Below are 27714 nucleotides of genomic sequence, written 5' to 3'. Positions count from 1 at the left end.
TTCAAGGACAGATTAGTGTCAAGTGTTAGGGGTTTAAAAGAAACCCAGGATTGAGTTTCCGTCACATTTAAAACCCTCATTTCATTAAGGAGACATAACTGTTGTTTGTGTGGATTATCCCTTTAAAGCCACAGTATCTTTTACACCTAATTGTTTGGCACTCACAGTGTTCATTTGTCAATTAAGTTTTTATGTGAGATGAATCACATGAGGAAGCTGTACTTTTCTCTAATCTGATTACTGATCACAAAGTTGCGAGAAAAGGAGCGCTGTAGGAACGGGAACGGTAAATAAAACCATAATTGCTCTGTCTGGAGGCCTTTTTTGCTTTTGCTTTTGTAGTCGGTCCAAAACCAGGCAGCTGTTGAAAGGCAATCAAGATGGAGGAGGAAGAAAAGTCAAAAGCCTTATTGTTACAGGGTTTTATCACTGTTTCGAGCAGTTTGAAAATGTCAGAAAACTCCAAACAAAACAAACAGTCTGATGTTTATCCTCTCAACTGTTGTTCAGGTACATGGCTGAAAGCAATGGAATATCACTGCTTGTGCCAATGGTGATTCACATAGGGAGGGGATTAACTTACATATATACTTATAGGCATGTTAAGAGGAAACTGAACAGAGCTGCACACAAACTATGGAAACTACCACTTATTTTGGTTTCAGTGTAAGATCAAATCAGTTTTAAAGAGGGTATTATTGATTTGTGACACTGCTCTGATTGTTGAAATTCAGAATTACCCTGCGCTTTTGCCAGTATAATCATCGATATCCTCTGTACAAATACATAATGAGAGCCCATAAACCAAAGCTTTGTCAGGGCTTCTCCATTCTTCATCTGCATGACAGCCTTTGATGATAAACCAAGAGGTTTATCCAAGTGAACATTGCCCTTAAAAGACAACTGCAGCTCTTGTTCTGTTTCCAGGCTAAACTCTTCTTGCCAGAAACTGCATGAACACTCACTTCTGCTTGAGTTCTGGCATTGTTTTGTGTGTCCCATATGCTCATCATCTGTCTAAGGAGGATGTTACAGTTAAAGAAGTAGTCGGGAAAGGATGCAGCAGAGGGAGAGATACCTTGTAAAAGAGGCAGAATCTCAGGCTGCATAAAGAAATTGTGGTAATTAGGCATGGCAAGAGTGGATCAAAGAAAGCTGTCATCAATGAGCTATGCAAATGTCTACTAGTCCTGTCAACCACAGACAGATCTGAGAGTCCTCTGTCTGTGAGGAGTCAAATGGCAGACAAATTGACAGGAAGAGCTATACAGTATTGCTGCACTCCACATTCATCAAGGTAGGATATGGGAGTGAAACTGGGACACTGTGATACACCACCACCCTGACAGAAAATAAGATGTTCTTCCAATGGCTCAAAGAATATATTTCTTGTTCCTCCAAGCAGAGCTCGTCTGTTAAGGCAATAGTGAATAAAGATAACAAGTTTCAGAGCACGGGTTATAATTTCTGCCATGACAGCAAGACTTTGCAGCAGTAAGTGAGTGACACCATGCAGTTTATTGAGAGTTTATGCCTCGATGACATGTACAAATCAAAACATCTGTTCTCATTTTGAATATAATCAGCACAGGATTGGAGTATTTACAAAACACATATATCACATTTAGCCTGTTTTCATACAGAGCGAAAAGTTGCCATATTAAATGAATATTCATAATACTTGGCATGTGTCCTGCAGCCAGACCCTGTTTTAACACACCGCCAGAGGAAACACACTATAAAACTGCTGAGGAGCTTTTGATGTCTGGTAAGTACAGCGTGTTCTTCCTGGTTTTCTTTTATAAACAACAATTTATCTTTAGCATCTGTTGCACACATATTTGAAACAAATAATAAGGGGCGTATACGTGTGTACGCTCACACTTACACGCTAATTCTGGTTTATTTATGAGTGTAGGCCTGAGTGGAAATAGATTCAATTAAATGCTTTTTTAATGATCTAATGACTTTCATCAATACTTTGTTTGTTTGTTTTGTTTTGTTTGTTTAAGGTATTTTGATGAAGATATATGCTTATTGGATAACATTCCCCCAGTCATCTTTTTTCTGTCAAAAGTAGTCTAATACGATTAATACAAATAATACAGCTGAACTGTCTCTTTTATAAATAAGATGTACTGTACCTTGGAAACCATGAATGGAAGTGCAGAGAAAAACACACCAACAGAGGACGCGGTTTTGCATCCGACTGCACGAGCTGCCAAATACTGTCCTGAGTGCGTCAAGTTAAACAAAACGTAAGTACAACCGGAACATGAATAGATATATTCTTTCAAAGTTAAAACGCAAATTTGGTAAACAAATGGTAGTAGAAACATGACAGCTTTTAAAATAACTTAGTCAGTGGTTTAATCAAGTATGGCTCAAATAAGATGAAAATGTTAAAAGAGAAAACCAAATAAACATTAAATGATATGCAAAACAGTGGCAGCTGCTGTTTAAAGCTTCTCAGATGTGAAAATTTGCTTTCTACTGAATACCTTTGTCTTCTTAGTATGTATTTCTCTTTTTAAAGCTGCATTTTCAAATTGATTATGAAATTGCATATTTTCTATTCTATGTTAAAGTTGTTTTTGTAAATCCCTTTTTAAGTTCTTTTTATAATTTTATTTTTATTGCTCATTACAATTTCAAATAATGAATAACTTTGTCATTTAGTCTGTTTATTTAAATTTTATTCATCTATTAATTCCTGTTTTTATTGTACAATTTGTTATTAATTAATGATATGCTTAATTAGGCTACCTTGTCCACTGTGGTCCCCCATACCTAGCAGCTGAATCAGATGCTTCTCAGATCAAAACACTGGAACACAGACTGGTTTGCAGTCTTTAATAGATATACCACCATCATTACAGATCATCTACTAGTTCAAACAGTGGCACTATTAAAGGCTGCATCTTTTTTTCTCTTTGTAAAATGCCCGTAATGAATATTAAGACATGACTTTGGGCTTTCTGTCAGATTGTGTAGGTATCTGTCATTTTCCCTTACATTTATGTATACTAACCAATTAAAAACATTGATAGGCTCAAATTAAAAACTGTGAAAATGTTTTTTGCAACTCCAAAGACGATCTAAATACATAGTAGGTGATTAGATGACCATATTCTTGTTGTTAATTTAGAAAGCAGGCAAATATTGACATATTCTAATGCAACCTTATTTTAACACTGTGGATGTTTGTCTCCAAAAATCAGTTTGGTACAATTAAGATATATTTTTCAAACAGATAATCCATATAAATTGCATATTCCTTTACAGCCAAGCAAGGTTAGAAAAGAGTTGGATGCAAGTTTTTCCAATCAGGTGTTTTATTACTTAGATCAATAGGCGGAAGTGGGCACGTGTTCTCTGTGACTTGACTGCGCGTCTCCACTGCGTTCAGAGCGCGCCCACGTCCAGTCGGACTGGAGTAAAGTGTGGAGCCAGACAGTGAGTGTCTCCTCTCCCCTCAACAATTAAAAAAAACCCAGATTTACCTTGTTTCTGATCTTAGAGGACTGATTCTTCAATGAACAAGCGATTCAATCACCAGCCTTTGGATGAAGTTGGAGTTTTCTTCTTGCAAATCAAACACAATGTGACCATGTTGAGTCAGTGACGGTTTTCGCCTTGTCGGATTTCGGAGTACCTTAATTGATCCAGGAGAAGAGGGACTTAAGAATGGGCAAACTTCAGTCTAAACATGGTAAGAGATGCTTCAGTTAAAAGCAGTGGATTAGAACATTTTAAAGTATTTCGATTATAAAAACTCAAACTAACGATTAATTGTCTGTTTTGCATCCTCGCGTCTGGTGACTGGATCCAAAGCGTGTAAGCGCAGAGAAAACCCCGAAGGTGAGGAGAGATCACTCTGCATGATTAGGATTAATGAATGATGATAATGTAATATAGCAAAGGTTGATCTCGTGAATATGACCTGCTGATTTGTGGGTGTTGTTTTCCTTCATGTCTCAGGAGACAGTTTTGTTGTGAACGCCTTCCTCCGGAGAGGGATGGAAGAATGTGAGAGGTACAGCGCGACGGATCACAAGCTGAAGAACATGCAGGTATCCATCCATCCGGATTTCACATTTATTCCCTTCTTCCTCTTGGGCATAACGAGCCCAGCAACAAAATCAGCCTGTTGTTAGTGATCTGTTTTGATGAAAATGAAATGAAAAGGCTTTTTTAAATTAGACTATTAAGCATTGCCAAAAAATTGATGCAGTAAAAATCAAAGAAGCTCTGATGTTTATTTTGGCAAAGAGGATTGTTAAAAGTGGTTCTGTCAAAATGATAAATTAATGACTTGCAGAAATAATTCTTGCATTCACTCTTGCTATGCTGTATGAGCATTATTCCTCTTAATGACAAATTCATTGTTTAAAAAAAGTGTGCCAGGTGTGATTTTGCATTTGCTGATGGGATGAGTCTGTCACTGTCAGGCACTTCAAAGTTGTCTGAATGAGGCTGTGACGTCCACTCCTCCTGTAAGATGAGATGAGAGCTTCTCCACTGAAGGGCAGTGCTGATGTCTTTGCAAAGTTGTAGCGTGTTGTTCTTTCTGTCACGTCTGGCTCTGACACAACAGTGCAGCAGTTATTCCCCTGCCAGCATCATTGGATGGGTTATGACAGCCATGAGCCCCATGTGTGAAGCGGCTTGGCAAGGCGGCACACACACACACACACACACACACACACACACACACACACACACACACACACATACACATACACAGACTGGATGGAAAGGTAGTCGTTTCTCAGACTGAGGGATATAAAGTTTGCTCTTGTGGCTGCTGGCATCATGACTCAGGGCTGTGTCTTTTTCCTCAATGCCTCTCATTCTAGTGCTGCTCCCAGTGGGCAGCTCTCTGTGGCATAACATTACATCACTTCAATTAGCGTGTCGTTTTGAGGGGTATGAGAGTCTTGAGCTCTCAGACAGAGAACTGCGCAAAGTTCAAATAGAGGTACTGACAATCTGTACTGTGGGTGGTTGTAATACTGGAAGAGTTATGGATTATATCAGGACTATAAACCGCCCACTCATGGCAAATTAAAAGAGGACTTTACTCAGCTTCAGAGGAGTTGGAGTTCACACTCCCCTGAAGGGAAACCACCAAAGGCATAAGCTTGGCACTTATTAGTAGGTGGGCCCCACCCTCACTTCTATCAAAGTCATGCCCCTGATTTATTTATCTTGTGTCATTAGTTGGTTACATTAGAGGCTTGTTCACAGACCAGACCTGAATAATCTTCAGCATTTAACTCACCAGCCTTTGACTTTTCATGTTTCCTTTGAAACTTACGGGACTGATTGAGCAAAATAAGTCACACAGAAGAAAATGCAATTGCATCTGTTACTGCTTGTATGTGTGTTGGTGGTAAAATATTGCTAAGTAAGTACTTTGTTGTGGCAGAAACTAACATGACACTTTTTCATGTATTTCTCTTTGGTCTCGTAGTCTTCTTGTTGACAGGCTATTATAGTCAAGTACTGATTATAGTACTATTATAGTATTATACTCAAGTTCTTTATTCACTTCAGTATTCACCTGAATCTTTAAAAGATTAAAGCAATTACTGATGTATTTTTGTATTAGTGAAACAAATTAAAGATGTTACTATAAACCCAATTAAGATTTCTACATCACTTATTTATATTTTTTTTATGATCAAAGCAGTAATAATATGTTAGGTGTAACATTGCCCAAGGCATGATGTAAAATAAACCAATTTGGGCTGCAACAAATGATTATGTTCACTGTCAGTGTGTATGTAATCTGCCAGGTTTTTTCTCAATTCATTCAACAATCAAATTATTACAGGTTTGGCTGTTTTGCTTAAAAAATGACAGAAAATGAAGCTCTAAAACCAGTATCATGAACTAAACAGATATGACAACAAATGACATGTCAGTGCCTGCTTATACAGTGATAGCTCTATTCATGCTGTTTGAAATGTGCCTACAGGATGCCTACATTATTGTAAAGATACATGAGGTCCCTGGCTATGTTTTTCACGCCGTACAGCTTCCCATCTAACTGACAGACTTTCAGCTCAGAGAGAATTGATCTCCGCTGTAAAGACAGCAACGGCATTCCCTCGTTTGATCCTGCATATCGTTAATTAATTCTTTGCAAGGATCGGATTACGATGTCACTTTTCCAAATATAATTATTGGATTATGGGTTCTTAGATGTCTGGGGTTAAGACCATAATTAAACAAGTCTAACAGGAAAAAAAGTATTATATAATGTCTTGTTTTTTTAAAGGATTTGAAGTTGCTTACAAGGGTTTTTGGATCAATTTCAGCCACATTTACCACACAGGGTGTGTTTCTCCATATGAGTGGCCCTCACCAGATCTTTTCACTGTTGAGCTATGGGGACAGTCACAATTATGATTTTATATAGGAGGATATTGGCCAAACACACTGTTTGGCTTTGACCATCCCCCTCCTCATTGTCAAATGGGGGAGTAGGATTCCTGAGCTGTCTGGCTGCGACTTCAAAGCACAGAGCTGAGAGTTATAAAAGGGCTCTGATATCAGTGGAGCCTCCGAACCCTCACCCCTCTATCCCCCCTGCCCTGTGCTGGGGGATGGGCTAAGGGATGGACTACTACCAGGGGAAAAAACAAAACAAAACAAGCGCTAACGTAACTCGTGCCAAACATCAGTCTGTGTAAACCAGTGAATGTCCTCAATAAAGCAGTCATTCTTATCCAATGATCTGTGAAAGTTTAGCAAGAAATATCCAAAGATCAAAGGATATAAAGACCTATTTAAATATTGATTTCACTGCAAACCATGATTCAAGATTGCTGCTGGCAGGCCGCAACCCTATAGTTTTTCTTTTTAAAGTGTGTTCGGCCTATGAGTGAACAAATAAAGAGGGAGTGATTCAGTAAGATGTCTTGAATCATCCTGGCAAGAGTCATCAAGATTTTGACGCTTCATTGCAGGTGTTCAAGACAAGTCTTACCTGTCTACGCACCTGGTGTAGTGTAAGAATATTATTAGGTCCAAGATCAACATCGCAAAAATGAATATGTACCTGATTGAATATGTAAAATACAGGAGGGCAGTGCGTCCCAACCCTGTACTTATCCAGAGCAGTGTGTTCATTAGTGGAAGAGCTCTGTGAAGGTTCACTGTGTTTCACCTCTGGAAACATCAACACATCAACAGTCCAGACCCACACACACACACACACACACACACACACACACACACACACACACACACGCACAACCACAGTGCTTCATTTTGGAGCTTCAAACAGACATGCTTGGATGCCCAAATAATGACAGGTTAATTCAGCCTTTCAGCACCATCTTTTGTCTCAAAACTTCCCACAGACTTGGCCTGTGAGGAGGGAGTGTGTCAACATTTTAAATTCCACAACAAAGAGCTTTATTATTCCACTTTGAAAGGTTAATAATATCACACTTGAAGTAAAAAGGCTCGGTTAGGGATTCAGTTGGATGTAATGATGTGCCAAAAGCTCAGAGACACAAATTTATTTTGACTTACGGAGAGTTACATAGTACTCGCCCCTCTATAATAAATTAGGTTTAAGAGCATAGTTCCAAAGCAACTCACTAAACTAATTGTAAGCTAATGTTTTTTTAACATTCATTTGGAATCTGAATAAGACTTTCCCCTTATATAAAAATCCTCATTTGGCAATCCTGCTCAAAATGGATGTTTTGTTTGGACAATTTCGCCGCTGGGCATTCGGGTATATCTTCTAGTAGCCATGTTCATTTTGAGTTAGCAGTATTTGATTTGGATCTGTGGCAGGGATATCTGTGTAATCTTGAGGCTGTGGCCTTAAATGACATTTTTTTTCAGTACGCAGAGCTACAAGTTTAAAACTGAGGTCATTCTTTTTAGTTTTCTTACTCTGCAGACAGAGAAAAACAGCAATGCAGCTCCTGATCCTTGATTGAAGAAATATTCTTGTCAGCAACCTCTCATGACTTTTCACTTCCGCCTCCATCACGACCACACATTTTTTTTTTTTTTAAAAAGCTCTTCTATGTTGCAGTGCTACCAGGAGCGATCCACAGAGGAGACAAGACAAAAAGGTGTGCTCATGTATGTATTGCTTTTGAAGGGACTTGAAGGCATTTGGAGAGTTTGTTTTTTTCCACCCCTTCTCTCTCTTTTTTTTTAAAAATTGGCTTCACAAGAAGGCGAGCTATGAGCCTTCATCTCTGAATGAAAAGCATGTGGCTGGCATCCAGAACAGCGGGGTCTTTCAGCACGGCCCCGGCAGACATCTGTTCCTGGTTTGTACAGCAAAATCCTGGAGCAGGGCGAGGGGCTGTGGTGGGAAGGGGGTGCGAGGATGGCGGGGAAGAGGAAAGAGAAGGAGTGGGGGTTTAAGGGTGTTTTTTTTCTCTGTCTCTCTTGGGGGAGATATTTGAGGGGTTTTAAAGGTAGTGGGGAGTAATAGGGAGCCTCATCCGCCTTGACCACTACATTGTTCTGGGAGGCAGGAGCTGACCATTGATCTTACCAATATTAACTTGTAACAGCTGTTAAACATGCAAATCACACCAACTCTCCTGGGACTTTTTTTTAACTCCATGTTTGTCGCCATTTGTCCACAACAAACATTCACCTTTCTGTCAGTGTAAATATCATCACCTGGTTGGCTCTGACACTCGTCACAAGTGCGAGATGCTTGCTTTAGCCTTTTCTTTCATGTTCGGGTGTTCAAGTGTGTATCATCGCATGGATTCACCTGTGACTCAGAGCTCGAGCCTCTCTCAAACTCTGTCTGTGAATGACTGACTGAGAGGGAAAGAGTGGTTTGTGTAGCCTGTGCCTCACAGAAAAAGACATTAGGATACTGCAGGCAGATGAAATGTTTATTTTTTCTAAGGATATTTATACTGTCTGAAGTACTTTGAAGCAGTTTGCTCACTTTCACCCCAATTCCCCTGTGAGCAGCTCCCATGAGGGGAGCAAGACCTCTCTCTGGCCATCAGGAGGAATCAAAGAGCCGTCACACATTAGTTAACAGACCTTTGGCACAAACTAGGGCCGCTTTAACCTTCTAGGGGGCCACTGGGCAAAAACTAAGCTATGGACTCCTATTTAAGCCCTCACCCCCCTTGATTTTTGGGTCATAACTAGATTTTTACACACCTGCCCCTCTACCAGGCTGGGCCTAAAGATATGGTAATGCCTTAGCCAACTTGAATCCATCACTATTTTGGTTTTATTTGTACTTGATTGGTACACTTTACTTATCAGATTATAGACTATAATTATAATACTACAGACTAATTACCACAAAGGGAACCTTTAAAGGGCTTTTAAAGACATTTAAAGACATTTTAGACATTTTAGATATTTTGCGTACTCACTTTAATGCCGAGCCTTAGATAAGAGTAATAATACTGCTCTCAGTGTTTCGCTTGGTTGACTGCTTTGGGGTGGCGGGGTGGGGTGGGTTCTGTAATTATCATGTTCTCTAATTACAATATTACAAAACATTTGGACCAGATCAAACAAACTGCTATTTTATAAGTCGTCCCATTTAATTTTATTTCCCAGTGATCCACTTGGAACAATTTTTTACCAAGTCATGCTAGCTTTTCACCACTCTTGCCAGATTAAAATTCGGTATGCTTAAAAAAAGGCAGGTATTTTGACCTAAATGTCAGACATTTAGGGTCAACATCTGTTAGTCTTTTGGGTGGATTACATTAATAAATACTGTTGTTGGCTTTTTACTTGCATTTACTGTAATGTACTGACTGTCGTCAGCTCGAATAATGTTTTCTTCACTTCACGTGTCTCTCCTCTGCTCCACTCTGTGTGTGCGGAGGAACTGAGCCCACCAGAGAGCAGAGGAGAGAAGAGAAACTAGCAAGAATGTAAATGACAGCAAAATGCAGTGGAGACTTTCACAATGGGCTGAAATGAAATTACTGCATATAACTTAGGTAAATAACATAAATAAAATATTTTGTTTCTTTCGGGGGGGTGGTCCAAGTCAAGAGTGACTGGAAGCCCACCTGGCCTGCACAGTTACAGAGGAATCAATGATTCTCATGTCTTGTTGGAGTTGTTGGAGCCAAGAGCTTGTTAGCTTTGCTTAGCACAAAGACTGGTTAAAACCAAACCAAAAGTTAAAAGTTGTGCTTATCTGCTGGAATTTTCTTTTCCTTTTTTTTTGCCAGGGTGGTGACTTGCTGGAGTCCTCACAATGCAACAAACAGAAAGTAATTTCAACTGGCCAAAAAATTGTCTGGCACATAACCCTCCCACATTACCACAATTTGTCCTTTTTACATTTAATTTTGCGTATGGTTTAAACAAGAGATACGTCTTAATTAGTAGACTTTAGAGTTGCTGGGAGACAGCAGATTTTGTTTAGATTTTTGTCAGAGTCATGTTAGCATACAAACACACAAATGGTATCAATCTTCCCCTCATCTAACTCATAGCAAGAAAGCAAATAAGCGTATTTCCTACAACTCTTCCATCAACATATATGTAGTATTGTGATGTTAATATAAGCATGTAAGCACCATAAGTCTAGCTGTATTTGGCCAAGAGTGTTATACAACAACTATATCAGCCTTGAGACACAAACAAGCATTAACAGGCTTTTGGGGTTTAATTAGACGGTGTGACAAGGTGTCATATATCTATAAATATATACTCTATATATAACGGTGTTTCATCTACATAAATGCCACGCAGTCGGTTATACTTGATGACACAACTGTTAATTTACATTTATGCTTTAGCTCAAAAGAGAATTGTATATATTTCAGCTTCACTTCAATTATTTCATTATTGGAGCTGTTATCTGTAGACATATGGATTGCAGCTCTGCCTCCTTTGGAGCTCTCTCAGTCCCATTATCGCTGCTTTGAAGTCACTTACGTCTTGTCACTGCTTTTCATGATATTTATGAGATATCTGTTTCCGTACTTCAGAGAGATCAGTGTAGCTTCGCTGGGCCAAGCTGCAGCAAGTCATCACACATGCAGTCATATGTGAATATTTTGACTTCCTGAATGGAGCCCATCCCAGGTTTTCAGTGACACTACATGACCTAGACGTACGTGGTCACTGATGATGACAGCAGGGAGACCTCACTTCCCCTGCACGGTTAGCGCAGCAGTGTGTGTGCTGGTGGCTGTTTGGGGCAGCCCCGCCGAGGGTTAACACTGGTCCGTGTCTTTGCTCTCACTCCCTGCCAGGGGAAAAAAAATACCTGAAGCTGGAGCCCAGTGCTTAGCGCTGACATTTTTGGCAAAGGCTGCTGGATCCAAGTCTGTGTTTGATCTTGTGCTTCTCCCAGCCAAGTACAACACCGGGAGACTCAAAGGTTATTACATTTTAGTGTGTAAGGTATGTTTCCACATAAACCCCTGTTCCCCCTTAGAAAGCTTTAGCTCTTTTCCAAGTGGACTTCATTTCGCAAGCCTTAGAGCAGCCAGGGGAATATTATATTTTTTCAGTTATGGTTGTTGGTGGTGTTATTATATGCTGTCATTATAGCCATTGTTAATTGAATACATTGTTTTCATGTACATCCTCAGTCAGTCAGGCGTGTGATGAGCTCAGCGACGACACAGGAAGCTCCAGACTCCATGTAAAAGTTATCATTAGAGACACTGTAGAGCTATTTTCGTTCAACATTTAGTTGTTTTAAATATTTGCAGATTGAGATGAAGAGTTGAGCGTTTTTGCTTGTTTGCTTAATGAGGACAGGGGATTCCTCTTTTGGACATGAATTTGTTATTGTATGAATTAGAGCAGTGGAAACTTGAGATTGTCTCCAAAAAGGTCAGATGCTGACCTGACATATATACCACAGTGCAAGCACTGGGGAAACTGAATAGCAGTGTGCAGCACAATACACTGTTAGTCATAAATCCTAGACACAAATGCCTCTATTTTTGTTGCTTGTATGAGAAACAACACACATTGGAACAGAGACGGAATCAGAGATTGAATTGGGAAAACAAACAGTAATGCCAGAGTAAAAATAATCTCTTACAATTTATGTAAAGTTCAACTTTGTATTTTTGAGCTACTCATCAATGCTGTTCATATTGTGATGCAATGTCCATCTAGCTTTGGCTCTTCGGTAGGTTACGCTCACGTTCTGTGTTGTTTTTGTATAAAAAGCCTTCAGAGTCACCCCTGAATGCTTAGAAACTTCATCCTTGCTCCACATTCCTGAACCTGACGCCCTGCTAGTTTTGAGGCTTGAGAGTGAAACACCACACACACCACAAACGCTGGCTCCCTGTATGCAAAAAAAAAAAAAGCCCAGTGGAGGGCACCCAGAGCTGCTGGCATTGTTACACATTGTTGTGTTGCTGTCCTGCTCTGTGTTATTTCAAGCATTCTTTTAGTATAAATCTCACAGTTGAGTTGGGTCTTAGACCTATAGGTTACACTTCAGGTGTCTCCCGTGAGATCAAGAAGACTTGCCATGATTTCTAACCACCTTGCCATGATGTTTATTCTATACAGAGAGTCAATACCTTTAGTCCATTTTAGGTTAAAGGTAACCTTTGGAAAAAAGATGGAATTTATAGCAGCAGTCTGTTCATAGGTGAACAGACTTTACACCAAATCTGTCCTCCTGTCCTCCATTTTCATACACAGCCATAAGATTTATCAAACACACCCAAACCCAGACCCCCGAGGAGTTAGGCATCTCTCTCTCTCTGCTCTAAGCTGCGCCTCCCCCCTCTTGGGGACCCCAAGCCTGCACATGTGTAGGTATCGCTATTACTCAGCTCATAAAACGCCACAGTCCCATCTGAAAGTGGTTAGCTGTTGAAACACACTAGCAGCTTCAAAGCTTGGAACCGGGATCTGCAGACAGCACAGGCCTGGCCCTTCTGCACATCACATTCTCGCTCTCCGATAGGGAACGGCTGCAAACTTGCTTTTGTTACACAAACCTGTTCCCGTCATCAAAACCCTCAATGGATCTCCATTAAAAGGAAGTGGTTTATTTTTGTCACGGGTGGTACTTTTTCTGGGGAATATAATTTAAAAACAAATGACAGCAGAATGATTCTTCTTAGATATTCTGAAGAAAGAAGAGTTCAGCAGTTCTCACGTGCTACATTGATGTATTTATACAGCCAAACACCTTTTGTGCTCTTTCTATATGTGACAGAAAGGGAGGGAAAGGATAAAACAGTGCTGAAAGAGGCCACTGTTCTCATTTCCTCTGAAGGCAGCCTTCTTTTCTTCCCCCCACCCATTTCTTTCCTGAGCCCATCCACTTCAAAAGCTGACCTGGCCCTGTGTGCCATGTAACATGTTTACCTAAAGGCTCATTTCAAATAAACAGCAGTTCTCCTTAAGATGCCTTCCCCCCTCAGTAACGGCCTTTCAGAGACACCATCTGCTCAAAGGAGGAGTTCCACAAAGAAAACGCACTCTTCTAAATCTGGATTTTATTTCATGATATTGCTTTGGAGAGAAAAAAAACCCTCAGCTCACAATAAACAAAAATGTGTTTTACAAATTTGAATATATAAGTATAAAAAATATATGTTAAGAAAAAACCCTCTTTTATAACTTATTGGTAAATGAAATTTTTAGGCAGAAGACTCACCTATAAATGAACATGACAAAGCTCTCAATAGTAACTCAGCAAGTTCTCTCACTATAACCAGCACTTCTTCATGTTGATAGGGGCCCGACTGATCCTATCACTTCAAGAATGCCAGTGTATCAGAATATCTGAACTTTTAGCCCCAACGTCATGTGCTCAGCCTTGACAACTACTCTAACCCAGTAGCACCTGATTATCTCATAGCTTTTAAGGCGTTATTGCACATCAGCACCTTCTGCTTTTTGAACCATAAATCCACTTTCAAGGATCTTTATCAAATGTGAAGTGTCACACTTGGTGCTTTTAAGTGGGCTGCTTCCAGACTTCGCTGTGCGCTACACAACAAGACTCCATCAGGCTTGTAGCTTTACACCCGAGATAAGATAAGAGTATATGAGCAGCTAAGCTAAACTAACTTTAAGTGCAGCCATGTAGTTGGTTTCCAGTAATTATGGCTGTGAAAGCAGCAGCTCTCTGTGCACTCTGCTGCAAAAGCTGAGCTGGAGAAGGAGGTGGAGCTGAGCTGAGCTGCCCTCTGCACCATAGCCTTTTGATCTCTGCTTGTGCCATGGATGAATTACGTTCCAGAATTTCACACTGGGGAACAGTGTTTCAGACACACACAGCAAGTCTGTCAGGTCAATAAAGTGCACACATGGCAGCTTCAGTCCAAAAGGGAAGAAGCACAGATGTTACAGTCTAGTCGACAGTGGTCTTGAAAGCTCCACTTGACATAATTCTGTGATGTGTGACAGTAAAAGGTAAAAATTATAATGCACAGTTTGTAATAGGAGTCTTGGAAATTCCTGTCTTGTAACTACGATTTCAGAAGAAATTCATCATACACATTCCCCCATATCCTCTCTTTTTTTCTACCAGTAATTTTCTTTGAGAATAATTCAACAGAAATATGGATGAGCTTTGCATGATTTTTGGTGCATCAGTAATTGGCCCATGTGCTGCTTTTTTTCTACATTTCATCTGTTCATCTTCAGCTTTCAACTTTGTCCCCCTTTCTTTCATGGGAAGTTGCATCTCATATGCTTAAGCATTACAGCCACCAGTCCCCTTGGCAATGGTCCATTTTACATATCCAGGCTTCCCACATCGTCTGAAGATCGTAGAGTCTCCTATGCTTCCTGTGCCCAGCAGGAGTGTATTTTTAGGAATCCTCAGGAAAACACTTGGTGTTGACCCTCAGATGACCCCCTGTCCAGTTCCAGGCCTGTGAGGAACTTCACAGCTTGGAATTAAGCCTGTTCTTGCAGTGTCAAGAATTCTCCTGGTCTTTGAGACTGGCAATCCCCACCGGCTGCAGGAAACAGCAGTGCTGTACAGCAAGAGATAGTTACACAACAAGCTAAAGAAAGACAAGAGATAAAAGAGGTGCAACAGTTTTGTTTTTTTGCATGTCAAATTTAACAATATCTAATATAAAAAGCCAAGACACTTTTATCCAAACTATGCTGGCAGGATGGCCGTAAATATTTCATAGCAAGAAGAAACAGTACCAATTATGCAAAGAAGTGGTGTCTGCTGGGACCTGAGGTTTGGCAAGTGTTATTGAGAATTGTTAAGTTATAGCAGATGAGTTATTAGAGGCTCTGTCTGTCTACCTTGGTTATTTGTTGCATCCTTCTGCACTGAACTCTGTGTTTTGGCTCTCTCTGCCCGGCAAGCCTGATTCCCCCTGAGGGCTGAATGCAATAATAGTACAGTACAACAGCCGTCCATCTCTGCTTGCCCAATATGCCTCCCAGATGGATGTGTTGAGAGTTCATGCTACATTACTTGCTGATTGGTCACGGCTGCATAAGCTCCTCTTATCTTGGGCAGTCATATGGATCCGTATTTCTCTGTGTAAGTTACCCATAGGGAGCAGTAACTAGTGGACTACAGAGCTGTGGTTTTGACCCTGAACCTGTGCTTATCCTGATGGAAGACATGTTCGGGAAACCAGCAGGCAACTCATCCATCAACAAGCCGCAAGCCTTTAACAGCAGGAGTGCAAAAAGTCTTTGTGGATTCGATAGATAGCATCATTCAAGTGTGTACTCTGCATGTAAAGCTTGGGCAGTGTTGCTGCTCTTCCACACTGGCGCGCAGCTGTCCTTCCCAACATGGTTTGTTTACATTTCTCAGTCACCCACAGGAGCACTGTAACGCCTGTAGCTCCACCAGCCTCCAACCACAGAGCCTCGCCCCTATAAACTGCCAGGCCCGGTTTTCAAAGTTGTGACTTAAATCCCTCGCAGCTTAACAAAACGAACAGTGAAAACAGCAGTGTTGGTGGTTATCTCGCAGGTGAGAGCAATTATTTCTGACATCTCAATACTAGACAGACAGCTGGGAACCTGACACTTACTACAGCACCCTTGCAGGTGAGAGTGATTGTTTTGAATTTTCAAAACACAGCAGACGTTGCCAAAGTGGAAAGGTGATTACAAAGACTTGATGACTGTATCTGACAGACAACCAGTTTGAAGAGTTGATTTCAACAAAAAAAAACAAAAAAACCTGGCAACATGAGCAGCTGATCAATTTCAAATACAGCTCAGCTGGACAGTCATGGAGAGTATCTACATGACCACGTGAGAGGTGGAGTCGCCTTGGACCGTAATGGGATTGGCGTCCTAGCCACCTCACCCACAACCTGGCATTCTGAGATCCTCTGTGTTGTTTAAAGGGCCTGTGGAATGTGGAACAAATCCCCTCAGCTTTATCAGCCTGGGCGCACTCCCCATTGGCCGATCTTAAGAGCCAGGGGCCTGCGCGGGAGCTTACAGAATTTCACATGGAGGCCAGAAACAGAGGAACATCCTGTTTGAGTCTAACCGCCTGTCCCACACTGGCTTTGATATGCCGTCACTCCGTGCACTCGCCTCTGTCTTGTTTGTCAGGGTGTGTGCGCGCGCTCAAAATATGTTCCTCTGTGTGTCTCCTGTCTAGTTTCTGTGTACTTTTTTTTTTCATGACATCTGGTGCTGCAGCATAGTGTATTTTAGAGCTACAGAGATGAATGCATCCATTTTCTTTCAATTTACCAATTAAAGGAAAATGAATGAACGAATGTTTAGTATTTTATCATGTGAAATGCAGCTTCCAGTTCCAGTTTCTTAAATGTGAACATTTTCTGATTTTCCTCTCCTTCTCCTGGAAATTAATATCTTTGGATTGTTTATAGGACAAAAAAAGTTCACTTTGGGCACTAGGAAAGCATGACAGGTGTTTTTAACTTTAAACACTAAAAAACTTCAGCAATATACTGAAAATATCAATAGATGACTCAACGATAAAACAATTGTTAGTTGCAACCTTGCTAAGTTAAGTTGTTTTAGTTCTTAGGATCTAACATGTTATAGTTCTTATCACAAGACCTTGAGGTTGGAGACTTGATTGCTGTGAGACAGTATTCACTTGAGATGGCACCCTCAAGACTTGACTGAAAACCTGCAAGGAAAGACATTAGTCGTGAGTTTTTACCTGGTAAAATCCCACATCAAAATAAATTAGAATAAAAAGAAGTGATAGCTTCTGACTGTTAAAAGAAACTATTTTACTACACTTTTGTTTGAGCAGATCATTAAATGTTTGAGTGCGTAACACATGGCATTGGTCATATAAAAGTCCATGCAGAGAATATTGCATCACCAAGTCCTGTTACTGATGAATTAAAGGCAACATGCTCTCTGTGGCGCAGTGTGTGGGACCAGATTTCTAACCTGACTTCAGTTTTGATGTTTCGGCTATAGTTGACTGTCACAGTCCAATATATTTCTTTTTCATTTAATTGATCAAATACATTTGGGATTGTGTGATGAAGTACTATGTTTATAATTTAACACATTTGCATAACCCACGAGTGTGATTCCAGTCACTGGTATGAAGCACATGGTTTCCAAGTCCCACCAGTAGCTGCCTGTGCGACAGCTGAGAGGAGGGCACTCCATTACATCAGACTCCTATCAAAGCCTACTTTAATGAAGGCCAGCTGATTACAGCACCAGTGACAGATGCAGGGTGGTCCCGCCAGTGATGATAATCTTTGTTTATGCCATCCGGCAGGTCATAATCAAAGTGAGAGGAAGATCAGTATTCGGGTGAGGAGGGGACAGGAGGGGCGTGAAGAGTTTAGGAGATAGTCTCTCCTGATTGAAGGGGAGCGGGTGACTTTCAGTGGTTTAGGTGCTGCTCTTACATAGACAGGCAAGCATGCTCATCTCTCCCCACAGCTGTTGTTATACTAGGACCGAAGAGGCTTCACCCTGGTGATTCATGTCCTGCCAAGGGAGAGGTTTTGCCTCCTGTTTGACCTCAGAGAGAGTCCCGCTACCCTGAAAGAGCCATATCTGGGCCATCTTGGACACATGGGACCAGTCCAAATGACAGGATGGCATTCTGCTCTGATCTCATTGCCATTCATAGAAAGACATGTCATGGCACACTGATACATAGATAAAATACCCAAATTAGTGGAGCAAATAGCTTAGCTGTATAGTAATGACAAGAATTGGAAAACTAAAGGATAGGTTCACAGTATTACAAGTTGTGTCAATGAACAATGACATGTTTTTCTTGCTGTACTTATTAATGCAGTTTGTACTGACCATTAAGAGATCCCTTCATAAATGATGGTGAATAAGAGAAAATGTATTTAAAAGTTTATTTAAAGGTAATATGAGCCATCATTCAGCCATCCAATTTAGTTGAATCAGGTGGATATCCTCAAAAGTTTGTCTTCTTAGTGCCAAATTCTGTCTCTTTGTTAATATACTTCCACTGCAGCTGAACAGGAAAACGCTGTCTGTTCGAGACACAAAGAGGGAAAATTTCAATAAAAAAACTGTAACTGGAAGATCTCTCACTTTATTTCACAAACTCAGATGGATGAAGCCTTATATTAGCTCCAGATAAACGTTTTATTGCGTTTCTGCTAAAAGCGAAGACTATGGATTTTGTCCCCCATCACTTACACTGTCAGCACCTTTGGAGTGGATCTTATCTCACTGTTTCAATGTTCATTTGGGCACCTGACTATTGTCTTGAAAAAATGTGAACCTGTCCTTTAATGTTATGACTTTTGAGGCTGAACAAACCTGCACATGGTTATAAACTGAATCATAAAACCACATCACATGCTTGCAGTTTGTGTTTATACTGTAATCATAATGATTATTTGGCAGGCAAACTCAAATGCGGCAGAATACACATCACTGTTTATTTTAATATTGCTCCTCAATACTAGCAGAGGCCAGTCTGCTCTGTTGAATCTGAGCACCATAATTACCCCGACTTGGACTGAAAGCTGAGGCATGATGAACCAGAGAAGGAGCCATCATCATATTTTTCTTTTACTGTCTTGCAAGAGAAGAGACAGAAATTGTGCAACTGGCCTTCTCTTCTCTCTTTAGCTCCTCATATTTTCAGTCACAGCCCCTTCCCCCTCTCCACCCCTCATCTCCCTCTTTTTTTCACTGCCTCTCTTCAGTATAACTGCTCACATCTGGTTTTGAGTCAAGGCCAGGTTGGTTTCTTCTGGAATGGAGGGCTTTTATTTCTCAATGGCCCCACTCCCTCTCCAGTTTCATTCTGTGGTTCAAGAGTATGCAGTTTGTTTACGAAGCGGTGTTCCTTTCTTAATATTGATGCTACTCAATCCTCATTTCCATCATTGGGGAACCCCCCAATCATCCCCAATTAATGGCCAGTGGGAATGGGAATGCTGGTTGGCTGGCGGTCATCAAGGGTTTCCTGTGGCGCCCCCCAAAGTGTCAGTTCCAGGTGACTTTGTATTTCTAGAAACTGTGTACATCCTGGAGAACTCCCGCTTTTAGCTGCTCAGTCTTTGTCTCCAAAAGCATTTTCTTCATCAAGTTAAGGAAATAACTGAGATTTCTGGTCATGTTTGAACAAAGAAGCAGCACCTACTGAACTGTAAAAATGTTTTCTATACTAATTACAACTTTATGTAAAAAAATAAGCAATCCAAAGCATTTTAAGAAAACCACAAAGCTTCAAAATTATATGAGGAAGCTTCCAGACAGTATCCTGTTTTTGTATTGCGTCCAGCATATGTTTGTACTCGGATACGCATCCAGACATCTGATCACGTTGCCATATTTCATACCGCGAGGCCAGGGGAACTGTGTAAACAATCTTCATGTTAGCCTCCCCTGTTTTTGAAGATGCGATTTTTCAAAAATCACTTGTGCTTCGTACGGTTTAAAGAATGGACTAAAAGAAGTGTGTGTGTGCTTATATTTAGGGGGTGAGCTAGAGGGGGATGTGAGAACAAAGATGTGCAGTGTTTTCCAGCGGGAGGATGGGTGGTAGGCAAGCACAGAGAGAGAGAGAGAGACTGCTGGGGGATGTCTGATGTCACCTGGTAGGGAGCTATGAAAGCTTCCCCTGGTTACCCTATCCCACATAAAAGTCTGGCAGTAGGCTGGAGCTTTAGGGAAGCTTGGCAGAAGTGCTGCATTAAACAGGAACAAACATCACACACCTCTCTGTCTGTCTCCTATGTTAAGACGTCTGGAAGACAGAACCTGTTTACATGGAGCACTGTTTTTTAAGACAACATAGATCTAATCATCTCTTATCATTCCTGTTCAAGCGTCTGTCCCACATGTGCGGTTTGTCATCTGTCTTCTTCCCCCACTTTTAATATTACACTGCATAGATGTGTAAATCATTGGTTTCAGGTGTATGCCACTGGTGGAAAACAAGAAACACTTTGCTCCAAAGCGCTAACACGCTTGTGTAGCCTACAGAGCCATTTGTGATCTGATAGTGAAAGAATGAGAGCAGCTAGATGGCAGAGCAAAGCAGTTAATTACACATGTGGTGGGCAGATTTGAGCCCGACACTGTGGGCGATGTGGATAGAAATGCCATGTGTTTAGACGTTAAACTGCAGACTGTGGTCAGACCCAGCCTGCTCTCTCATTAGCTCCCCCAATGGATGTAATGAGTGTGGAGGTGGTGGGGTGCTGGCATTTCTAGGAGAAGCCATGTGTTCAACACAAGCCCTGCTGGTTCTCTCCTTGTGCTCGCAGCAAGACATCTCCAGATATCAGAATTTTAATTAGAGCCAAGATTCACTTTTGGCAGTTGGTTGATTGATTCGTTTCATTACATTTAACGCTGAATCCTGTCTTTCATTTAGAGGTGTGTATACCTTGCTCTGTGCACTCGTGGGAATGAGGATGAGAAGAATCAATGGTTCTCTTTGATGTTCCTCTGAGCCTCACAACAGTGTGTCTGTGTGAACTCGCTCTTCCTTACATATTGCCCTTCATTAAGGGACTGCGGTACAAAGAGGGGGAGATAAAAGCATCCAGTGCAGAAAGGAAACAACAACTTGGCTGCAGAAAACCACGAAAGATGTAAAGTGTGTGTGTGTGTTTTTGTGTATGGATGCACTAGTTTAGTTTTTTAGTGTGTGTATTTGGTGATTAAAGACTGCTGCTTGTTTTGGGAACCAGGCAGTTGTACCAGTTATCTCCACCTCTCCCAGAAGCCTTACAGAGTCTGTAAAAACCCACCTCCACCTCTCCCACTGAGCTTCCAGGGACTGGAGTAAGCAATAGATAGGCCCTATCTCCTCTTTAACAAGCCGCATCCTCCTCTGCTTCTACTCTTATCTGCTTCTCTCCTTTGCCATCTTTGTTTCTCTTATCTTCCCTGCCCTCCTTCTCCCCTTTGTGCCCTCTTTCCTCTCTGCTCTTCTCTTTCTTCTTTTTTCCTCCCGTTTACTTCCTGCCCCGTCTCCCTCCCCTACTCTTACCAAGGCCCAACACCCCATTCTCTTGCTGTTTTCTCTCAATGTCTCCGGTGGCCAATTTGCAGGGGGGTGTCCGAGCCTTGACCCTGAGACTCAAGCGGCTCCCCCTCCAGCGCTGAAGGTCAGGGCCAGATTACAGGCTGGAGGTATCATCCTCTGAAGTGAGGAATAATCACGGGGCTCCGAGATTGTTAAATAGAACCACAGGCCCTGGCGCTGTCATTACTCTGAGAGAGGGAGAGGAAGGGGAGGGGAGAGGGGGCTCGTTCACCTAAACGCATGCAGATGTTCTGACTCTCTGAGCCTCGGCTCCGTTGAAGGTACATGGAGTTCTTTTGTTTTCTAGCATCTATCTGTTTTTTATTTGTCTCGTTTCAGTGGGCCTCCTTGATTCAATCTGGTGAGATTTTATTTCAAAGTGTGTGCGGAGCAGTTTAGAGGACTGAGAATGACGTAAATAAGATGAATCATTTGTTGTTTAAATACTTGTGGTTTAGGGCCTGTGCTGCACTTAATTTTCATTGTTTCCACAATCCAATTGTAATTAAAGAATGGATGTGTGTGTGTGTGTGTGTGTGTGTGTGTGTGTGTGTGTGTGTGTGTGTGTGTGTGTGTGTGTGTGTGTGTGTGTGTGTGTGTGTGTGTGTGTGTGTGTGTGTGTGTGTGTGTACGCATGGAGACCCTGTTGCCTGTGCCTCAGTGTGTCTCTGCATTAGTACGTGTGGGATGATTATGAATACATTGTTACTCTGATTTATGCATGATATAGATTATTCACATGTGACAGCAGAGCTTTTTTCTTCCCTCACTGCACCCCTTCCACCCTTTTGTCCTGCTTTAGTTTTATGGCCATGGAATTGTGTATTTAATCAGTCCCATCCTATCTGCATGGAAACTTCCATCTGGCAATTATTCTCCATTCAAAATAAATACACACATGTTACTGAGAGCTCATTGTGAGGCTTGTTTTACATAAACCAAACGTTTCAGAGTCGAATTTTCACCGGGAAATACAACAAAACTTTTTCCTAAACTCTGGTCGTGTTCCATTAAACTCTCCTCACTGGGTTTCATGTCAAGCCGGATGAGAATAAACAGGTTGGCTAAGAGAAACCTCAGAGGATGAAGTGCATTATGGGTTTTTTGATGGATGCGAGGGTCCGTTTGAAGGGCTCGGTAGGAATCTTGAAAGCTTGGCTGTGGCTGCACTCACCGTGTCCCAGACAGTGAAACACAATAAGCGTGCAGATGTTCAAAGTGTTTGGCCGTACTGGAGCCTCCAGCCCTCTCTCTCTCATCTGAGTAGGAAATGCTTTAGCTGGAACTGTTTGTTTTCTCTGTGTCTGTGGTCTGAACTGTAGATTCACTTACATCTCTCACACACCCCCCCCCCCCCCTCCCTCTCTTTTCTTGTCCCAGGAGTTTCCAAATGGTGAGCTGAAGGAAGGACAATTTTCAGACCAACACTGTCCCCTAGAGGGTAAGCTGAAAAGGATGTCTTTTCACTCATTGATAAGCTTTGAGCTGAATGAATTCTTGAATACTTTATTATTATTTCACAACACTTCTATGCCAATTGAATTCAGGTACAACTTACAAGATCATCTTTATTTGGATGTTTTAATGGTGCAAAATTGCAATGCAGCCTTTCTGATTTGATAATTAGGCTTTCATTAGTGCATACGAAGCTCCATGGACCAGAGAAAGCACTGTGCTGACCAGCAATATTAGGGGCAAAATTCAGAAATGTATGCCACATTATACCCTTACATAACTGTAAATCTGTAAAGAGCATAGCACCTTAGCATCAAAGATGATTTGGAGATTACTCTTTCACCCGCACATAGGTGGTGCTAGAGAAAGATGCTTAAATGCACAAGCTTCAAGGGCACAAATGTACAAAAAGAGGCATGAATGTTATGTCATATTTAGTTACCTTACCCCTCAACAAAGGCACATTAGCATTTAAGTAAGGTTTATTAGCGTGTGAGGACTTAATATTTTCTGCAGTGCAGTTACTGAATATAACAAATACACTTCTGGAAGAATCAGTGTTTTGTGTCTAACTGTAATCTGTGTTGATGTGTTGACAGTGGTTCTTCCTCCAGAGAAGGCTGAAGGCTGCGAAAGCTACTTGCAGTACCTGCACTCAGAGGACGGAGAGCGAGAGATACTCAGAGATGCCACCAAAGCACCAGGGAAGAAACGCATCAGTCTGGATGTAAGACTTTACAATTATAGTACAACTGAAGTTCCTAATCATGCCGATTATGTGGGGAGGTGCATGTTCACCCTATATTGGCATTTCTTCTTCTGTTTCTCCTTCTTTCTCCAAGAAATGTACAGCTCGGGCAGACTGGGACTCTAAATTGCCAAAAATTATTTATGCAGGTTTTACTGGTTGTCAAATTGCTTCACATATCAGGATGTTTTAGGTCAGGAAAAGGTCTCCCTCTCCCAAGTAATTTTCCTCAAATATTGAAAAGAGTGTTGACACTGTTTTGCATTTCATTGAGTGAAAATTATTTAAACATTGGTTAGAAAATAAATGCATGGTGGGTAACCATGCCTTCACCCTGTGCACAGAACATCTGTCTGTATGTTGACACTGCTCCAGACCATATCCTGATTGAATTTATGGACCAATAAATAGAATAAATAGATTGTAATGTTGAGACTTGCATGTTTTAAAGAACTGCTCAGATCTACCCTTTGGTGATCACTCCTGGTTATGTGAGCTGAGGAGATATTATAGAACCATAAAGGGCTGCTTCTCTCCCTAGGGTCTCCTCCCCTGTAAACGTACACTGCTGTTCACACAGTGTCAGCTCTACACTGTGCCTGCAGCAGGGCCTGTATTCCAGATGTTTATTTTTTCAATTATGGCCATGTTACTAGATACATCGGAATCAAAGTTGCTGCCAAAAAGTTGTAAGTGAGAATAGTGGTTGTGCTCATTTTTCCTGGAAAAAAGCAGAAAGACATGGTCATAGTGGTACGGCTCGCCAACCTGACTCTATTCTCTGTGTTACTCCACACAAGGTAAAAGAAGCTGAAAAGTGATCTTTCTACATGTTGAAAACCAAAATTGGTGGTCGAGTGGTTAGAGCGCATGCCATATAATCGCAGCGTTCCTAGTTCGAATCCAACCAGGGACCTATACTGCAGGTCATTCCCCTCTCTCTCTCCCTGTTTCCTGTCAGCCTCTTTGCCAGACCGTCTGAATAAAGGCATAAAAAAAGCCCAAAAATACAATCTTTCAAAAAATTAAAATTTCAAAATTTCAGCTGGCTCACTGCCCTGCTATATTTCTCTCAGGATGTATGAATTCATTTTTAAAAAACTTCCCGCGACAACCTTTAGTTGTTGCTCTTGTTTTTCTTCGGAAAACCATCTTCAAAGTTAACTGCAATAACACTGACACAAGGTTTGATTTGAATCCAGATGAGACAGGATGGTGTCATAAATCTCTCCTATTAACCACAGGTTCTCATGCAAAATTAAGAAAAGCAACCCTCACCCCCCTCAAGCATAAAGAAGACAACAGCTGTGATGACTAAATTTGATACAATTCTGCCCCCTGCTGTCCTAAAGGCTGCAGTGTTCGTGCTTTGAGAAATACTGCGCCTTGGCTCATGCAGTTATTGGCAAAAACATGCACAAAGACACCTCCCACTTTATTGTTAATGTGTTTCAACTGTGATATTATAGATTTTCAGTACATGTTTGTATGCACAGGACTTGGAGTGTGATGTATCTGTGGAGGATGACAACCGTCAGGAGTGGATCTTCACGCTTTATGACTTTGACAACAGTGGGAAAGTGACGAAGGAGGTGTGTGTTTTAAATATCTTTCCTTTCCGTGTAGTGTGCTTCTTTAGTCTTAACATATACCATTTCTTCTAAATAAAGCTTTTCTCTTGTGTATGTCATCATGTCAACCCTTGAGCCGTCCTACGCTACAAGCTGTGTTTTTCCTATCATTACAGGACATGTCCAGTCTGATGCATACCATTTACGATGTGGTGGATGCCTCTGTGAATCATTCCTGCCACAATAAGAGCAAGACTCTGCGTGTGAAACTGACTGTCACCCCAGAGCCCAGGTGCCACAGAAGAGATACAGGGACAGGTAAAAAAAAAAAATTTAAAGCGGTATTTTACAACAGACTTAATCTATGATCCCCATACGCTAGGAGCCAATAACTGTTACTTGTAGATCTACAGATGTAGTGGATTGTTTTGGTTCTGGTTCCAGATTTCCTCCTTGGTCGAGTCTTTTTAGTCTGTGCTGCAGTTTAAAGTGGTAATGAAAAAGCTCTTTTTGTCTAAGCAGCATTTTTTGTGTTAAGCAGCTGCCTGCTGTATGGATGTCACTGAACACTTTTTCCTCTTTCTGTCTTTAGATCGCTGTCACCAAGAGGAGGGCCGATCAGCTGACAAGCGGCTTTCCTCCTACATCAGGTCAGTACACACAAAATGTGTTCTTAGAGGCTGGCCTGTGTACATTGTAATGATGTAAAAAAAAAAAAACAACAGATAATGAAAGTATTCTCATTCTTTTTTGTTTTAATTTGTAGCAACAAAGGGCAGAACAATGAGGCGACAGCCACTGAGGGTCAGCATTACTGTGTGGATGAAAACACAGAGAGGAGGAATCACTACCTAGACCTGGCTGGTATAGAGAACTACACTTCCAGATTTGAAGGTAAGCTGCATTAAATTCACAGGTATTTTAAAATGGTAAGTTGAAAGTTGAGTGTGGGGATGTTGAGCAGAAACTTCAGTAATTCTAAGAAGGAAATTTGTTGTTCATCATATTTACCACTGAGCCGCTTTCTCTGATCCATCCTATAGGGACCACCCCTGCCACACCGCCCCAGGAGGCTCACAACCGAAGCTGCCAGAGCCAGAGCCGCTCCCGCTCCCAGGAACCAGAGCCCCAAGTTGTTCACCAGCGCCGCTCACAGATCATCAGTGATAGCTACAACCCTACAGAGTCTCGAAGCAAGGGCACACAGTTCCTCAAATCCCCCAAAGGAACCTACAAGGGAGGAGGAGGGAACAATGGAGGCAGCGGAGGTGGCAAATCTGCTAAATGTCACGGTTACCACCTTCCCCTGCAAACCATGCTGCACGGAGGTCAGGATGTCTACCACATGCCACACCAAGCCCAGCCCTCCAGTCACCACCAGCACCCTTTGCAATACAGTCACAGCAAACGCCTTAGGGCCAAAGCCCGAGAGGCACTGTCCCCGTCCAAAACCCCGCTGTCCCCTCAATCCCACCCACAGCAACAACCCCCTGTGCCGTCTGTACTGCCAACCCTGGAGAGAGAGCAGGTATCTGGCCCACCAGGGAGTCCGGGGTTTGTGGTTCCTGTGGTCCAGCGTCATGAGCACCACCATCACCACGAACACCACCACCACCACCACTACCACCATTACCACCAGACATGACCACCTTCAGTGTGCAGTGACTGAAACTGTACAGGACCAACCACAACACACACCACACCAGTCTGAAGGACTTAACGTCATCCCATAGGAGTGTCTCACACTCTGTCCAGGATCTTTTTACTCTCCTCTTGAAAGCTATACAGATATATCCTGAGATTAGATGTACTGAGGAATCCTGTAGTGTGACGGCAGATGATATTGGACTGGAAGGATGTTTTTTCTGAAGTTATTGTGTAATAACAAAAGATGTGTGGCACAGTTTTGAAGTTTATTGTAGATTTCCTGCTGGGACTGCTTGCGATCGTCACCCATTTTTTCAGTAAGGGTACAGATACCAAAAAGCGGCAGACCTCTTGACGCTGTTGGTTGAAGTCCCTGGAAGCTATTTTTCAGAATAGGTGTGCTGTTCTGTGTGAGACCTTTCCAAAACATGGATCTCAGGTGTAAAGGTGCTGCTGCTCTCAAGCTTTTCACTGAGGCTTCTTCGTCTGGGAGGCCCTCTATGGACTGAGGGGTTTCCTGTTTGGGGAGGGGGGGATATGAAATCACCACTGCCAGTTTTAATGCAAAAATATCTCACTATATGTATAAAAAAATCTATATATGTAAACACATTTTACTGTATAATTATTATACTGTATATGCATATTTCATCATGGATATAATTATGCATATATGTATTTTGTCTTTTATATATTTTAATAAACATTATATAGTTCATTCATATTTTTGCATAGTTTGTTTATTAGGGCCCAAGCATTTCACAGTGCGAAGGCCCTATTGTATCTGTAGGAAAAGCTCTGTGTTTTTTTCCTCCAAAACAAATGCATTTATGGTA

The 27714-nt window shown here is 41.5% G+C and overlaps 1 protein-coding gene across 1 annotated transcript; it reads left to right on the top strand.

Moving 5' to 3' along the window:
• Positions 1-3987: 3987 nt before the first annotated feature.
• On the top strand, positions 3988-27433 carry nkd2b (NKD inhibitor of WNT signaling pathway 2b). Its single transcript, XM_062422877.1, has 8 exons — positions 3988-4073; positions 22838-22898; positions 23512-23639; positions 25157-25252; positions 25408-25549; positions 25824-25881; positions 25998-26125; positions 26275-27433. The coding sequence occupies exons 1-8, from the start codon at positions 4020-4022 to the stop codon at positions 26874-26876; spliced, it is 1269 nt and encodes a 422-aa protein (XP_062278861.1). The 5' UTR covers positions 3988-4019; the 3' UTR covers positions 26877-27433.
• Positions 27434-27714: the final 281 nt, after the last annotated feature.

The sequence above is a fragment of the Scomber scombrus genome, chromosome 7 (assembly GCF_963691925.1).
Source record: "Scomber scombrus chromosome 7, fScoSco1.1, whole genome shotgun sequence".
NCBI lineage: Eukaryota > Metazoa > Chordata > Actinopteri > Scombriformes > Scombridae > Scomber > Scomber scombrus.
Note: the sequence above shows the minus strand (reverse complement) of the source record. Positions and strands in the feature narration are given on the sequence as shown.